The sequence below is a fragment of the Oxyura jamaicensis genome, chromosome Z, assembly GCF_011077185.1.
Source record: "Oxyura jamaicensis isolate SHBP4307 breed ruddy duck chromosome Z, BPBGC_Ojam_1.0, whole genome shotgun sequence".
In the NCBI taxonomy this organism is placed as follows: Eukaryota; Metazoa; Chordata; class Aves; order Anseriformes; family Anatidae; genus Oxyura; species Oxyura jamaicensis.
In genome coordinates, this window is record NC_048926.1 from 20,088,180 (window position 1) to 20,106,652 (window position 18,473).

The 18,473-nt window shown below is 34.5% G+C and overlaps 1 protein-coding gene across 1 annotated transcript in view; it reads left to right on the forward strand.

The window, feature by feature from the left end:
• The window catches only part of RAB3C (RAB3C, member RAS oncogene family), a 147,401-nt gene that overhangs the window by 60,129 nt on the left and 68,799 nt on the right, over positions 1 to 18,473 (forward strand). Inside the window, exon 3 of the mRNA XM_035309398.1 lies at positions 15,350 to 15,468. Within this exon, the coding sequence (XP_035165289.1) occupies positions 15,350 to 15,468 (119 nt within the window). The remainder of the gene's footprint in view (positions 1 to 15,349; positions 15,469 to 18,473) is intronic.

Consider the following 18,473-nt stretch of genomic DNA (forward strand, 5'->3'; position numbering starts at 1 on the left):
AAAGAAAGAAAGAAAGAAAGAAAGAAAGAAAGAAAGAAAGAAAGAAAGAAAGAAAGAAAGAAAGAAAGAAAGAAAGAAAGAAAGAAAGAAAGAAAGAAAGAAAGAAAGAAAGAAAGAAAGAAAGAAAGAAAGAGAAAGAAAGAGAAAGAAAGAAAATGTGCCCTGCAGATATTTGGTTTACTTTAGTCTTCATAATTCTATTATTTACAGAATTAAAAACAAAACAACAACAACAAACAACCAAAAAACAACAAACAAACAAACCAAAACCGAACCTTCTAAATTAAGTGAGATATTGTTGAGCCACCATCAAGGAATATGAAGGATCTTAGGTAATCAGTCAGGCCTGATGACTGGGGTGACTGTAGGGAGAAGATAGGTACTTGTTTGGACTTTTTGTGTTGAAAGTTTACCGCCTATTTTAGACACTATACTCCTCCACTGTTTAGCTTAAATTATTATGTATAAAAATAAAACTGATGATTTCATTTTTTAACCTGTATGATTTTATTTAAAGAAGGGACTTAAAATTCTGAAAAATAAATAAATAAATATGGTGAAAAAATAGATTTGTTGCTAAACACTTTTCTGCTAAACATTATTGGAATGTATAACATTATTTTCACAGTCTTTCCAAGGAGTTGTTAATTCACAATATGTTCTAAAAATACTGTGTGCCTCTGACATTCCAGTTTTTTCTATTTTAGATAAGCATATGCTAAGTCTATTAAAAGCTTTGAGAGGAAGGAATCATTTTTGTGATAAGTGATTTTGCTCCAAGTTCAATTAAATTCTGCTGTGAGATTAAGATCATTCTAGGGTAAGTGAAGTGACTAAATTGAGTGTATTTTAGTTACCAGAAATTTGTGATATAAAAGTATTAATTAATTATTGATTGACTCTATTATTTCTCCATATTATGTTGTCAAGTACATGTAATAATTTATTATGAAACATCCACACTGGAACCACTTGAACTTTTACTATATAGTATCTGCTGATGAGTCAATAGTTTGTGTGATCTTTCTGTAAATACTCGAGTTATTTTTTCTCTCAATATATGTGCTTTGGGAAAGCTCTAACACTGAAAAAAAAAGTTATTCAGATATTCTTCGGGATGTAGTAGGAAGTTAATATAGATAAAACACAGAGACATGTAGATATAACACTGCATTAAAATACTGGCCACCTGAAGTCCTCAGAAACTCCCATATAGGCACAGAAAAGAAGATTGATTTTCATAAATATGGATGGTATGTAAATTCTGTCAAAGTTACTGGACAGTACAAATACTTGGCATAAAAGAAAATGTACAAAACAAAGCAGTGTAGTACAGGCATCTTAGCCAAAACTGTGTGCCATTTTCATCATTCTGAAGATTAAAAGGGAAAAGGGAGAATAAATAATATGTTCCATCCATTTGTTGCCTCCACTCATAAGTAAAGGCCACTTTGAAACTTGAGTGCTTCATTTCAGTGCTTCTAAGACTGAATGAAATAATCAAATTGCTATTTGTGGTGGCAGATGTTTGGAAAGGGCTATTTCCCCACAAGATAGCTTCAGGTAGATTTAATAAAATCAACAACTTGTGTTTGAACTATGTTCTGTGGGATGAAACATGAACCCCTGGGAGCTTATGTGAAGCTGACTAATAAACAACTCTGGCAAATTATCCTCTTCTTAATTCTCAGGAGCAGTAGTCTTTGAGCATGCTTAAATGTGATGTGACCAGAATTTAAATTTTTTAATTTTTTTTTGTCTAGTATATATGAAATTATACTGGGAAAGAACTCCTTTCTTGGGCAAAATCCTTATTTTGCCTCTTCTTTGACTGTTAGCCTTTCTTGTCTGTCACTATAGCATTTTTTCAGCTGATGGATGATGATTCAGTTACATCTGCACAAGAAGAGAACATGTTCCACAACATAATCAAATCGGGGTGGAAATAATCCTCAACCTTTATCTAAGATCAAAGAACACTGGTTGAGTGCCTGATAATGCAGTTTCCAGTTAATATGCTGGTCAGTATTATATTCAATGAAAAGATAACTGGGGCTTCAATTCAGGTTCCAACAGCAGGTTGTATGAAGAGAAAATATATATCCACCCAAAATGTTGTCTTCTGTGAAAGAGGCCTAGAGAGACATGGTTAAGGAACCTGAATGATGTTAAAAGTTCTGTACTTAATAGCTATTCTATCAAGGGATTTCTTGGATTTTGAAATTAATTTAGTCTAATATGCAATTGTAAAAGATTCATTTGATTGGATATCTTTTTAAATTTGACTTTGATTGTATTCACTAAATAATGTGTGAATCTGAAATAGTTGTAAAATTCAGGTATGCTTGCTTTTTTTCATTCATATTTTCAATAAAGCAATTTTCCTCTTTGATTATACTTGATGAAATATAAATATATACAGGAACAACTGTGAACAGAAACATTCTCTTTTCATGCTTTGATGAGTTCAGTCAGAATTCTGGGATCGTAGACAAGAATTCACAATGTCAAAAATTTGCTTTCTAGTACTTAGAGCAAGCTCACAAATAAATAATATTTGTATCATAATAGGAATAATAGAGTATATATATTTTAGCTATGATCATATTATATACATATATATATTTATATTTATATATTGATGAATATAAACAGAAACATGCACCTGTGTGAATATATTGTTTAAAAGTTAGTAAACACTACTAGTAATTTAAAACCACTATTATGTGATAGATAGAAGACTGAAGAAATAAGTTAGAGCTGTAGCAAAAAATATAGTGGTTTCCAGGAAGTTACATCTTAGTTTTGCTGAATTTTTGAAATAGAGAAGAAATAGTATGTTGTATAGAGCTGTTGATAACAAATATTAACTGCTTCTGTGTAGTCAGTGCTGCACTGCAGGCAGGATAGCCCTTTGAAAATTATTTACACTCAATTTGTTTTTAGGCTGCTCTCTGACTATGTATAATCCCAGTGTCTGTTTTTTTCAGTAGCTAGTGCTTTAATCTAGCTCTGATTATAATTATACTTGTTAGAGATTTCACAGCTGGTCATTTTTCCACTTCCATTAGACTGTAATTGCCTATTCCTGTATGATACATTAAGACAGAATAGCTCTGATTACCGGTAAAATACCTGTAGTTTGAAAATCACAGTTGAAGTGTAACACTAATTATGGTACATCATATGTGGTCTACATCATACTGTCAGGAATTATTTCTAACTTAAATTTTGTTTTACTGAAGTATTTGAATTCGAAACTTTTCAAATAATGTGCAGCAATCACTTTGCTTGGCAATATGTATCAGAGTTAACGGGATGTTTAGGGAAAGAATGGTGCATTTGAATCAGGCTTTTTACCTTAACCAGACAAAATCTTTTCATAATGTTTATCTTTGGTACTTGATTTGACCGTTTGTGCTGACATTGCAGTTCAAGGACTGATAGAAATGTCCATGTTATGGATTGTGATCAGCATAAATGGGTTTTGATCTTTCTAAGTAGTTACTTAATTTACTAATTATATGAGCTAGGATGTCTCCCTTTGTAAACATACATATTATTATTTAAAAGAAAAACAAGCATGGATATCATCTAACTATTACAGATACAGAACAAAAGTGTTTTTCATGAATTATTCTGCTGGAAAAATCATGTGATTGGATCCCATAACCCACTGGTTCACTTTTTGATTTAAAAACACACAAACAAACAAAAAAATAAAATCAGTACTGTAGAGTTAGAACCTCTCTGACTTTCCTCAGAAAACTTAGAAAACTATCTGCTTGGATTCTGAAAGGATCTCATGTATTTAGGTGATGTAGTAGATGAAAATCTTCAAAATAAATGAGTAAATTCTCAGATATAAAGGGATATGGCACCTCTTGTGCCTCTGGATATATTACATTCTATAAGCATTCTAAATGTGAACTAGAAGATAGCCTGAGCCCTCAGAGTTAGGTCCAGCAACACCACAGCCCTTTCAAGCCAACGTTTTTCTTCCCAAACTGAATCTTCCTACCTATGCATCTAAGTTTGTTATATATTATAACGAGCTGTTTGTAGATTTTCTTGCCAAGTTTAATGTTCACTTGTAAAGCTTCAAATTCTGTTCCTTCATGTGTCAAGATCTTGCTGCTGGTTTGATGGATTGATTCATTTTGAAATATGTATGTAGGAGTAGGTGATATCCTTGTGATATCTGTTCTTTTCTTCACATTTCTCCATTTTTTGAATAAACTTTTGAATAAATATAACTTTCTTTAACCTGTACTTGAAATCATTGTTGTTTCCTCTTCTTTGAAAAAAAAAAAAAAGGTGTCAGATTTTCTGATAAGGTTTTTCTGGAAACATTTTTAGAAAAGTTGACACTACTAGTTTTGAGCCTTCTTCAATGTCTTATATGATCATAAGAATGACTGTATTGCATCAGAACAGAGTTCCAGGTATTCCAGTAATTTCTTTGTGATGGTTGACATTAATAGATATTTAGAAAAATGGCTACAGAATGGTTAAGTGTATTTATACCCAGTAAATGCTACTTATCTTCTATTTTGTCCACGTATGTGAATTTGCACAATAACAGCAGCCTACATGCCAATGTTTTTTTTCTCACAAAGGCTATAGTGTGCACAGAAAAGTTTACTGCAGCCCAGTTGGCAGATAACAAGCATTCTGAAGTTGTGTTGTTTTCAAGAGGTTATAAAATAATTGTCTATATTTAAAGCAAAAGTAAATAAATTATTTAAGCATTTAAAAATGCATTGCATCCAATAAATTCCCCTACATAACTCTAGTAGCTTTACATGTCTGTACTTTGGTAAAATCAGGATCCCTTTTGGAGACTATTATCAGAGGTGTTTACATGTAGGGCCAAGTCCAAATCCTTATTAACAAAAAATTACATAGCAGAAAAAAAAAAAAAAAAAAAAAAAAAAGTGTCCAAACCCATAAAATAGATTTGCAATGATAAAGGAAATAACATCAATGCATTTCCTCTAGTTCTAGATCATGAATTGACTCTTTTATAGTGGGGATGTTCAGTGTTTAGCTTACAACGATACTCCATACTGATCTGTTAAAAGCTTCCTAATTATTTCAGAATTAATTTGGAGAAAAATGTAAGGGAAACAAATGTGACCATTTATGAGAGAGTAATAGAAAGAGATAATGTGTTTTGAATTCTCCTTCCAATACAAACAACTGTTTATACCATAATGCTGGTACTGACACCAGATTTAGTACCGCCATCCATTGTAGTGACTAGAACTCTGAAATAACTGCCATATGTAAAAGGTTAAATTTCTCTTTCCTTAGAGCAAATAGGAAATATTAATAGGTCAATAGGTTTGCTAATAATGCTTTCTGATGAGGCTGTGTTCCTCTTAAAAGTTTGAGCTTAAAATTACAGAGAGTTCATTAGAATTTCTAAATATGATTATACATATGCTAAACACATAACTCTCAACCACTCTGAGCTAAAAAAGAAGAGGCCAAACTGTAAAGCAATTTAGCTTAAATCTAGTTTAATTATGCCACTTAATGTCAAATCTCCCAATGAAGAGAATGCACAGATAACGTACTTGAAATAATGTGAGATTCATAGATTAATCACACCTGATATTTTTACCTTCATTTTTACACCTCTCTTTAATAATTTACAATCTTAAACTGGAACAACATAAAGGTGTTGGTTGACTGATATGTGTTAAACTATGTCAGCTGCTGAGATGCTGAGATGTTTTCAGGATAAATAAGTATTTCCTTTTTAGAGTCACCTATGGTATCTTGAATTACATTTCTTTCATCAAATACCAACACATTAGGACAGTGTTCTGTGTATAACCCTTTGATGTCAACAGCTTTAGTGCAGGGGTATTAATGGCTTAGTGACAAGCAAGGGAACACAGAGGCGTTTAGCATAAATAGTGTGTTTTCAAAAAACAAAAACAACAACCAAACAAACCAGTGAAACAAACAACAAAACTCAAACTGAACCAAATAAACAAACAACAGAAACAACAACAAAAACCACTCACAATAAAAAAAAAACATCACCATACCCATTTTTTTTTCTTGGAGACTTCAATACAATTTAAAGATTCCCAAAATGAATAGTCCTATCTAGGGATAGATAGTAGTAGCAGCATATTGGTGACAGAGGTATCTTTCTGATAAGGAGTATGTGTCCCTTTAAAATTTCCACAAGTAAACTATGAGAATTTAAAGTCAGGCAAAAATTTTCCAGAGCCTGTAAAAATTGGTAATTAAAGATCAGGTTTGAAACAACTAGAGAAGTCATTCAAATTCTAAAAGTTTTGGAGCCAAACTGGGGAAGGGGAAGGAGAAGGAGAAGGGGAAGGGGAAATGGAAAGGAAAGGGGGAGGGACAGGAAAAGGGAAAGTGAAAAGAAAAGGAAAAGGAAAAGGAAAAAGAATAAAAAACTAAGTTGATGGCAAATTCAAATATCTAATGCACAGTCACATATTAAGGGAGTGTTTGGTAATGACAGACCATTGGAGGTCAAAGGAATTAAAAATGAGTGGACAAAATAATAGTTTGATGACGACTGTCCTACAAACATAGCTCTTTTTTTAGTTTAAGCCTTAAAATCTTAAAATATCTGCCTAACCAAGATATACCAAGAGCGACAAGAATTTCTTCAGGTGTCTTTGATGTCTGGCCCAGAAGACAAGTATTCTCTGGAAGTCACTGGTGCTTTTTATGTCTCAGTATACTGCCACTGCTATAGAAAGAGATAATAGAGAAGTTACCTACAGAGTTCACTACATTAGGAATCTTCCAGCTCTAAAGCAACATTATTTTGGCAAGGCAGAAAGAAAACTGGTTAGTACAAGCCACGTTGTAGTTCAGTATTTTTATTCTGCAGTTTTTTTAAAACATTAAGTTGTGACTTATACCTGTCTTCATGAAAGTTCTGAATGGGATTGAATTTAAGCCATTGCTGAACTTTTCCAGAAATACTGCACTTTTTTTTTTCTTGCTTAAAATGGGTAGAATGTGACTTGTTCTGTGTTACAGAATGCCTCTTTCCCTAAGTAAGAGAGATTTAAAGCATTTTTATGTAAAAAACATGAGTAACTTTGCTGACCATTTCAATGTGTTTTGTGAACTTAATATTCTGCACAAAAGCACGTTCCTTTACTCTTGGGCAAGTTTGAAAGGTTATTAATATTTAATGGCAAGTTTCCTATAATTTGTTCCAAATGAGGGAACACTGCAGATTTGAATACAAGGATTTATCACAGGGAAAAACAGAGGTGAAGAGAAAATTTCTGGCAAGTGTGCTTGGTTTATGGCTTAAGAATGTCCTTTGTACCACTAATTCAAACTTTTATCCTAGAGAGTTATAAAACTCTGCTCCTAAAAAAAACCCTCCAGAACAAAAATGTGCTAAGTCTGGTGTTGTCATGAGGAAAGAATTATGTTCATAGCTCTCAATAGCTAAGAGGTACTGTTAACTAACTAGTGGACTAGGATTTGCATAATATTGTAACACGATGACAGTATTATGCAAATTTGTGCAGTGCAATGAGCTACTAACACAGAGCTATTATCAAAATGGCTGGTTAAACTTTATCCGTAGAGCCCACCTCATCCTGAATAATAAAGGCAAGTTAATTAAATATTGGTAATGAATATTAATAGAGAGAGCTGTCTTCAAGATGCAGAATAGGACAGATGACAAGAGAGTAAGGTGAAAGCTTATTACTCCTATTTTATAAATAGGTTCTAAAGAGAAGTAGTTAACACAAAAGATTTGTAAGTATATAATTGAAGTGTAGAAATGGGAAGCGGCAGAAGGTATACCTGGACATTGCTCTCTGCTTGTGATAACAGCCAGCTTGGCTCCAATTCTCTGAATGTATATTTTAGTCCAGTGTTTTTTGTTTGTTTGCTTGTTTGTTTGTGTGTTTCTTCATTGCTAAATGAAAGGTAAATGCCTTTCAAAAATGGTGGGATATCAGGCAAAATTGTAAAAGCTTTAACAGAGCTGTAAAACAAACAAACAAGCAAACAAGCAAAAACCAATGAACAACATATTTGTCATAAGGCAGACATATTTTTAGATAATTTTTAAGCTTTGTGTGTTGAAGAGCCAGTTTTGAAACACTGTCAAGTTACAAATACCAAGTAGAAGTTACTAAAGCAGAATGAGATGAGGACTATGTATTTTCTCCTTCATCTATGCATGAAATAGCTCTGCCTCTTATGTTACTAATATGAATAAGTCTCACATCACTGGGACTGAGTTGCTGCAACCTTATCCCATTGTATGATGACCACTGAATAGTTTCAGAGGAAGCAAGTACGCTCCTGGAGGTTATGAGACTCACTGCTGAGTCTGAAGACTGCAGGTAGAGTGTTTGAGTGTCAGGCTTCTAAGATCACAGTTCCTTGAAATATTAATTTAGATATAACAGTTTTTGTGTGTTCCTTTCACTGAAAAGCAAGTCGTGTTGAGCCTTTCAAGCTTTGCTAGAATTCAGTGTCAGGTGTCAGCATTCCTAAATGATTTTGATTTTTGTAAAACTTTTATTCTTAATACAGTAATTCCAGTCCATATTAAAAGACTCTAGTTACTTCATTATGCACAGGGCCACATCTTTTCTCTGAATACAAAGATTAAATAAACAAACAAAAAAATGTTCTTGTGCTCTGGACTCCGGGAGCAGGAGCTCTAAAAACCAAATATGACAACACTAGGAATATCACATGGTTTTCCAGATGCCTGTCGAAGAAAGATCCTTATCAAAGCTTTGCTGGCTTTCTTGTATGTCATGGTTTTCGTTTGTTTGTTTGTTTGTTTCAGCATGCCTCTTTGTCTTTTTTTTTTTTTCTGAAAAATATGAGGAAATTTGTGCAGTCTGATTTACAAGTAATTAAAATAACAATACAAATATGAAGCTGTTCGACTGATCTTTCATCAGAAAAAGGCTGGATTCTGATATCATTTGCCTTTTAATTTTCCTCAGAAAACATGCCTTCCTAAGCATTGTGCTTTAGGAAGGAGTGGTAGCTGAACTGCTGAGAATGAAAAGTTTTATGCAAGTCTTAAAATAAAGAAGGAAAGACAAGAAAGAAAAAAAAATAGGAAATTTAAAAGGAAATAAACTTCTGCAACTGTCACCAGCTGCATGGATGTTGTGACAGAAAGCAAATTGGGCAGTAAAATACTTTTACCATCCTGGCTTGGACAGTCTGGGAGCCAAACTATTCCTATAGGATAATCTCTGCCCCTCCTTCTGCCTGCCACGACAACCCTCCTAGACCCATTTTGTTGGTCCATTTGGAATAATGCCTCTCCTCTCAGCTCTGGCCCCAGCTATTTCCAGCTGGCCCTGCCATGCTCCTCCATCCCTCCCATATGAATGAACTGCCAACTGTGATTTCGCTGTGAGTTATAGGGACTAGCATACAGCTCTAGCAGATGTGTATTGGCAGACTGAGTAGCTGGCTTTTTAAGTTACAGATGTTTTCTTTCATTACATATATATATATATTTATAAATATACAAACACATGCACCTACACATACAGCATACATATAGTAGACATACATACATACAGTACACATACAATACATACATACAGTACAAACATGCATACAGTATATATACAGTATACATACATATAAAATAACGTAAGTCCAGGGAAACCTAAATCATTAGAAGAGATGCAGACTGGAGACAGGCACATAATCAAAGGCTGAATTGGCAATACATAGTGCTGTAACTTCTGTGCATACCTTAGCTAAATAAACTGCTTTGAACAGTTTTCCATAAATATTTGTATGTGTGTGTTTCTGCATGCCTAACACTTCCTGTTGGAAGATCTGTTTGTTGAGAAATGATGCTCCCAAGATAGTTTGCTCCTCTTCCTCCAGCACCTTTCTTCTCTTTCATTTTTCTTCATGCCCTTCTCAGTTGCTTCAGCTGTAGACCCTTTTTTTTTGTTCTGTCTGGGTATTTTCATTCACTTATTGCATCAAGTATTTTTATGTATCAATAGAAGAAGTTAAACATACAATCTCTTTGACGAAGTTTATAAATATACCTTTGAGAAGCAATGGCAGGGAAAAAAAAAAAAATCATAAAGGAGCTGCAGTTCTTGGTTGCTGTGCCAATTTTGTGTTAGTTCACAGAAAATATTGACCTGTAAACTGAGAATTCACCCAATTCATATTTCTAATTTTATCTTTCTGTTTGCCACTCTACAAATGTGGATGTGCAGCAGAGATAGAGACGCTATCCAAGAAATCCTCTTCCAGTGTTGCTGGTTTTCTGGCACAAACTGCATTGTGATTTGAGTAAAACTTAAAATGTGGAGAGATGGATCTAAAATGATATTTGTATGTTTTGCATACAAGACAGAAATGCAGAGGCATAGAGTCACTCGGGTATGCTACAAAATCAGTTTGCGTTTTGCAGACTGAATTCTGTAATGACAGACTCATTAAAAGTTCTTGCTGCCAAATGCTGTTTGCTTTCACCTTCAAAACTGTCTGCATTACTAATGATTAACTCCACATGGAAGTTATTTACATAAAGTATTGTTCAGTGGCGCAGTGCTAGGCAAGGGAGAGAGGGAGTGCACACACTCAGCAAATGAATTCAGAAAGGGCCAGATTTAAATGCATTGCTCACAATCATTGGTATAATGTATAAAAGTATATGTGCTAGCATGGCCGAGTCTGGGTGAAGTCAGTCTTAGTAGGTCTTGACAGTGAGGGGGATTTACCAGGTTAACTCAGCTAGGTAAGCACTGCAAGCCTAAATAGTTATTATTTTCAAGATCGTTATCAGAACCATGGCTTTTTTGTTTTCTGTTTTGAGACTTTCTTGACCCCATAAATGCTTAACTTCACGTGCAATACCAGTTCTTTCAGTGCCAGCTAGATCTCTTAAGTGTTACTAAGTGTTTCTAGTTGCTCGGATGGCTATTATTGTATAACTCTCCATTCTTCTGGGAGCAGTGCTGTCAGCAACTGGTGAATTCCCTATACACTAAAGCTTTCTATGGCATGGAACTAGAATCTGTGTGAAATTTCGCAGTTATTCAAGGGTAGTTTCAAGGGAATAGCACAATGACAAAAGCCTTGTTCACTTAGTTACTGTAAAAATAACTGATGTATCTTCCCTTTAAGCTTTATTATATTGTCAGCTTCACAGTTTTAAGTTTAACTCAAGTGAACAGCCAAGGTAATCTGGAATTATGTAGCTCCAGAAGGGATTCTGTAGGTACATAGGTCAGGAAAGAAAGGCCAAGGAGAGTGTTCTCCCTCTGAAAAATGGGAAGGAAGAACTGGAACAGACATGGAGAAGAGAGCACATGTCAGGATCTGGAGCATATTTTTTTTTGGTAAATACCCTACTTCCATTATAAGTGGAAATAATAATAATAAAAGAATAACATAAACACATAAACAAAAAAAATCACTACCAACAAAAAACTGAACCCATATCAGAGACATCAGAGTACATAAGGCCAAACTGTGCAAGTCTTCCAAATACACAGGGCCACGTGCTGTTTGTTAGTGTGCTGTATGCCGTGCTCAGAAATTGGAAAATTTCTAAAATGCTATTTCCACTAAGCCTCATCTTTCTGTGATTTAATGTCTAAGATCTGATGCCCTTTTAAAAAAAAAATCACTAAGATTGTGTCACTAAACAGACCTTTGTTTTGTCACCTAAGCAGAAGCTAATGTAATTGCGGGAACTTTATTAAAAAAAAATTGAAGAATGCAAAATTGTTATTTTACTATATTTTTATTATTATTTGAAAATATTCCTTGCAGCTGTTGAGACCCTTTTTATTTTGTTTTAAGATTTGTAAAATAACTCTTTTTGTCTCCCATGCATAGAACTTTTCATAAATCATTGTCATTCCCTCACTGTCATTCATTCCCTTCTGCTTGTCTACTCCTTTAATGAACCTTATCAGACCTGTCGTTATCAGACATTATTTACATGAATGAACAGGCCCCCAAGATGATTTGTGTCTTATTTTCTGCTCATCAGAGATGGAAATGAACTGCTTTGGTTAAAATGTCATTTAGTAATAGGTCAAATTTTATTCTTCCTCAGGATTGTTTTATTTAGTTTGCTTAGAAATAAATACAACAGCAAAATGCAGACATTACATTTCAGAATATAAATGTAAAAAGATGGTCGTCGGATAAATTCCATGGTCTTGGGAAGAAAAAAAAAAAAAAAAAAAGAAAAGGTAAAATAGCAGCAGTCACACACCCGAATTGGAAAAGGTTTTCTTCAGCCACATACCAGTATCTCAGTGAGTTACAGATATAAATACAATGAAATATGAAAATTATTTTCTGCTCAGTTCTTCCATAAGAAAGAAAGCTAACAGAGAGAAAAGCCATTTATATCATTGCATTATTTGTTTCAAATACATCAAATCATTGTAATAAAATATAATATTTAAGTGTTTGATGTTTCCAGTGTGTTATTTTTTCAGACATGATATTTTTGTTCATTAGCAGTACTATAAAAGGAGCCTTCTTTAGGGTGTTTGAGAATACATTCTAGTCAGAATACAAACATGCTTATGAATGTGTAAAACACAAACCTTTTGATAAAATTGATTGGTAATATTCATTTAATTTCTTACAATCATAAATGTTCCAGCACATAATTTGTACATTCAGCCAATCACAATTTTATTCAATTTTTTATAGCAAGTAAATTGTTAATATTGCCAACAGGAGTGTTCAGCATGTGAACCTAATAATCCCTACCCTATTCATGGTTAACTCTCTATGCTGTATGCTGAAATAACACATAAGAAAACCTTTTTCTTTATAAAAGTATTAGCTACAGGCACATATTAGGTACCTGTGTTAAGAACAACCCAAAATACCTAGTTCCTTCCTTGACCAAGCTTAACCAAATGCCTAGGTCCAGCATTTCCTCTCTCAAAGTCAGTCCATGCTTATGTTCTCATCTGCAGATTTTTTTCCCTCTGTGCAAAATTATTTAAGAAATTTTCATCTTGATTTTTCTTCCTTTACACTCATTTTTACTCTCTGTAATCAAGAACACTCACATATATATGAAATCTCCTTAAGACCGTATAGAAAGTGGTATGTGTGTTGGGATAGGAAGCCTCACTGGCTTATGGCTCAACTGCTGGAGCTGTTCACCCTTATCTGCAGACAGGCTTCAGTGGAAATCACCCACAGCAAAATAAGATTTACTTCAGTAACGGTGGGCTTGTCGTACAGTTGTATGTCCAACCACACATGCCTCTGACTGACAAACAAGCAGATAGACACTGCCAAAACTTGTTTGTAAATCATATCTGCTCTGTACAGTAAAGCTGTGTGCTTGCCACAGGCTGTGTTTTCCTTCTGTCTCTCCCAGCTCTTTTCCCTAGTATCAAATCAAATAAATGAAGCTGGCAAAACATGTGAGAGTAAAACCTACTCCATAAAAGGAATACATAGACAAGGTTTTAGGTAATGAAAAGTGATATTTCTGCTAATAATGATTTTACTCGACATTTCAATGGTACATTTCTGTTATTTACAGAGCATGACCTACTGAGAAATAAATGATCTCCAAGTATTAAAATACACACAGGCTTAGTGCAAGAGTCTTAATACCTTAGTAATACCATCAGAAAAACGGGGAGCAGTTCTGTTAATGCAGCTATCCAGCCTTCAGACCACAGGTGAAAAAGGCGTGGCCTGCTGAGTATAAACAGAAAAAGTTTAGGGTTGTCTGGCCTTTTGCAGACAGAATGGTGGCGCCTCTCAGGAGACCTATTAGGGTTTAACGTCTATAACGTCTATGAAACTTTCTGTCTGGGAGCACTGAAGCTACATCAAGGCAGTAGCAACAGTAATTCAGAATGAACTGAATCCATATACTCTAGGTAAAACTTTGGTATCAGTAACTGAAACCAAATAGGGAAAAAAAAAAAAAAAAAGTATTTCTTATTCTGTAAGTGGTTTCTGATGTATGTAGAATCTACTTCTTTCTTTTACTAGTTTAAGGATGAATGAAATGTAAAGAATGCCATTTCAATCTATTTTTTTCTTCTTCATACTATTATTTTTTCTTCAACTATTTCCTTTCTTCTTTTTCTTTCTTCTATTTTCTTTCTACTATTCTTCTTCATGCTACTATTTTTTTTCTTCTTCATACTACGTACTACTAAAACAGAAGCCATTTCAGAAAACAATCCAAATAAAACATTGTCTACCACAGATTAACTTTCTCAGTAGGAAGACAAATTAAATAATTTTGTTCTTATTGTAAGTTAAACTAGTTCTTATCTACTCAAAAAGTCTGAAATAATGAAATTATGATTCAAAGTCCATTAAAATTAAAGATGTTCAGTTGATCTATTAGAGTTACAGGATTACACTGAAATGTTATGTACGTTTCATCTAAAGCTTTTAATGTTTATGGTTAAAAATGATAAATAAGCATGTTGCAACAGGATACTTGTAATTTAGTTAATGATAGCGTCTCATAATCTTAGTATAGACATGGCAATGATAGATGTTGCATCTAAATGTAGTAGTAACAGATAGTCCCTGCCCTGATGGTTCCTAATGGAAGTAAGAAAAGCAAGGAGCAAGGAGTAGAAAAATGGAAAACTTAAATTCATGACTTTACAGACCAGGAAGATGAGATACAGAGAATGAGGGAGAAAACTAGTTTGTGGCAAGGGACTTCTAGCAGACTTTTTTGTTGTTGTTGTTGTTAGCTATTATCCTTATTTTAAAAGAACAGTATGTCAGCACAAATCCATATTTGTGCTAAAGTTGGCATGAGCACCAATGGCTTAAAATCACAAAAACAGAGCAAGTAGACATTGCCTTTTTAGCCAGGACATTCCCAAACTTCAGAAATCATACTGATCTTATGGTGAAGATCTTAAGGATGCTGATTTATCACAGTTTTTGGTCTAGAACATAAGACTTTACCTCTCACCTCTGTCAAAATGGAAATGTCCAAGGCAGAAGCAGGAGATGAGGTTCTCACCCAAAATTCAGGTTGCTGTATGACATGAAGCAATGAAAGACATCTGTTATAGTATCTGACAAACTGCCATACCTTTCTGCTTCTCACCTCATTGCAGAATGGACATATTCCTCCTATTTTGATCCAAAGCAGAATTCTTCTTTTTCCTGTTATCCTCAGTTTTCTCCCTGTTGATTAGTTTTATGAGGGGGATTGCAGAGTTGTACAATGGCCATTGTTGGAGTTTTCTTCCTTTATTTATCTATTTTTTTAAAATAATGAATATTTCAATTTATCTGCAGTTTGTAAAACAAAGTTTCTCAATTACTGTTTTAGGACACAGCGGGTCAGGAGAGATACAGAACAATTACCACAGCTTACTACCGGGGCGCAATGGGCTTCATTTTAATGTATGACATCACAAATGAAGAATCCTTCAATGCTGTGCAGGATTGGTAAGTAAAACTTGGATGTCTTATTAACTATCACAGAGAATGTTTGATATCACTTACCTGTTGTGATAGCGGAAATTATTTTCAAATAGTTATTTTCAGATAAAGTGTCCAAGCATTCTGATACCCAAAGGTAGGATTTTTGTCTTTGTGGAAAGACAGTGACTACTTTAAAATGTGGTGGATCTGATTCTTAGCAACCATTGTGTTTTCTGTGATGTCAGTTAATGTAGGTTATTTATACCACTAAAAACAGCAACATGCTAACATAGAGAATAATTGCTAAAATACCAGAAAATGTTTCCATAGTTCAGGGAAAGAAATGGAATTCTGTGTGTGGGGTTGTCATTTGATTTAATTTTTTAATGTTATTTTTAACCTTAGCTGGTTAGACATTACATTTTCATTCATGTGGCTTCAATGTAAAAATTATGAGAAAACCTCATCAGAGTTACAGAATCTAAAATGGATGGTACCTGTATTACCATATATTTTGTGAATGTCAAGATGTCAGCATGTCATTTTAATCAGGTATGGATCAACCAGGATCCAAACAATTTAAGGCTTTTTTAAAGTAAAGCTTACCCAAAAGGAAAACTAGAGCTACTCTCAGCTGTCTCATCTTATTCTTTAAGAGTTATTTTCATATCTGAGAGTCCCCTAGCAGTGCTCTGGGTGATATGAATAGCATTTGTCACATGTGTTCTGTGTGCTCTCTTGGACATTGCTACCATGGGATAATCATGTTTGAGAGAGTATTTTGTTCAGAGTTTGCATGATTGTTCAGTATATTTCTTTGGCTCTTTTTTTTTATTATTTTATTTTAAGATGTGTTTTATTGTATACTCTTTTTTCAGGGTTGGCAAGGTCAGAAACACATTTTACATTTGAATTAAAAGGCAGTGATGTTATGATGCCTGTTTCTAATGGGAATTGTTGCCTAGCCACAGACTCTCCGATAAAAAATGTTCTTTCTTTCACACTCTTCTACTTATTACTGTGGTAGAAAGTACCACTGAGCCCATGGAGCAGCAACCCTCTCTACAGCTGTATATTTTCTTCATCTGGGTATGCTGAATCTGGCCATTCAACACTCACAAAGTAAAACCTGAGAACCTTACCTTGATTCTGCTTTACAAGAAATAAAATCTTGTAATAAGACTTTTTATAATAAAATCTTCAGACTAGATGTGTGTTGCCTCACACATCTAGTCTGAACACTAAGGATGTAGTCACTCATCCAGTGGAAATGGACAACTCCAGACTGTGTCCTACCTTCTCATTGCTGTCAGTACAATTCTACACTGAATTGCTTTTATGAAGGGTCCATCTCTATCTGTTTATTAGAGGATTGATGAACTTGTATAACTAGTATAGATCAGATGACTAGCTTTTGGGTAAATGAATTTATCTGAGAGGAGACTCTGCACGGTACTCAAAGTGGAAGACAGGTTTGTTCACTGTAACTTGTTATGCAAAGGGGGAATTCTATGCCTTTTGTACAAGCTGAAGGTACCATGCTGAGGGCTTGATGTTATACATTGGCAAGTACTGCTCTGCTCAACAGCATGAGACAGAATCTCCTGCCTAATAGTAGGCAGCTGTTTTTTGTAGGTGCTGCTGTGGAAGTTTAGCAAAACCAAGGAACAAAGGAACCCACCCTCAACATCTGACCCTGCAGGTGTGCCAGCCAGCACCACAGCTTCCTGGGCCTGCCAGCTGAAGCTTTTTCTTGGTTTGGTTTTGCTATCTTTGTCAATGGGCCAATTCCATTCAAGCACTGGGTTATCTGTGTGATAATGGCTGTTGGTGACCAGCTGTAATCTGCAAATCTCATTGCCTCATCTCTAGGCAAACCAGATGGCATGCCATGTATTATCTAGCTTCCTCTGATACAAAGGTTTCCTTATAGCAACTGTAAATATGAGTACTTATTTTTAATTTCCCCACTTGTTTGTTTTCCAGCCTCCTAAATCTATTGTCATTGCCACTCCTTCTTTCCCAGTGAAAAATAAGTAGGCTTCATATGAATTAAAGCAAAACTCACTGTAAAATGAAATAAAAAATATTTTAAAGTTATGGAGCTTTTATGTTTGTGAAAAATGATTTTCCATAATTTTTAACTAGAAGATTTACAAACAGTTGGCAGCTGCTGCAGAAATTTGGTGGACAGGGGATTGCATGATTATATGCCTAAAGCTACTAAGGAGTCATCTGCATGATGAAAGGGATGACAGACAGGCAGAGTGCCTCACTTGTCAGGATGAGACATAGATTTGCTTTTATTTTCATTTTTAATTTCATGATCCCAGTTGCTGCCCTGCTGTTCTTCCTCTCTGTTTTATTCCTCCCATCTCACAGTTAATAATTGATTTTATTAACCCTTACTCCAGTTTTGATAACAACCACAAAACTACAGCTTGCTTGGAAGAGAAGTTAAAGAAACTCACAGTTACCGATGCTGCAGGGGACCAAATGTGACTGTGCACATTTGTCTGCATTTGTGAAAGATACAGGGACAGAGACGGAGTGGGAGCTTTAAAGACTCTCTGGGGCTTAAAAGGCTTTTGCCTGTGATAAACGTGCCTCTGATGGCAGTGGTACCATTTCAAATATGTGCACAATGGACCAAATCCAAGCTCAAAATCCATCAGCTTTAGGGCTTCATCTAGAAATGGCATTACATTTAGGACAACGAATTTCCAGGTGCCTTTTAGATGTGGATAAAGGAGTTCATGATTCCTTAAAATCAGTTTGTTCAAGCTTTTGTACTCATATTGGGAAAAAAAAAAAAAAAAAAAAAAAGTTCAATCTGAAATATGGAAATATGCCTGACATCTCTGTTTTGTAACAATAGATGGATTGTCTTATTTCCAAATATCCCATGCTTAGGTCAGCATGAATTTGCTTAGCTGTGAGAAGTAATATACCTAATTAGACCATTAACATTTTACATAGAAAAAAAAAAATCAATGTCTGTATTTTTATTGAAACCTATTAACACCAAT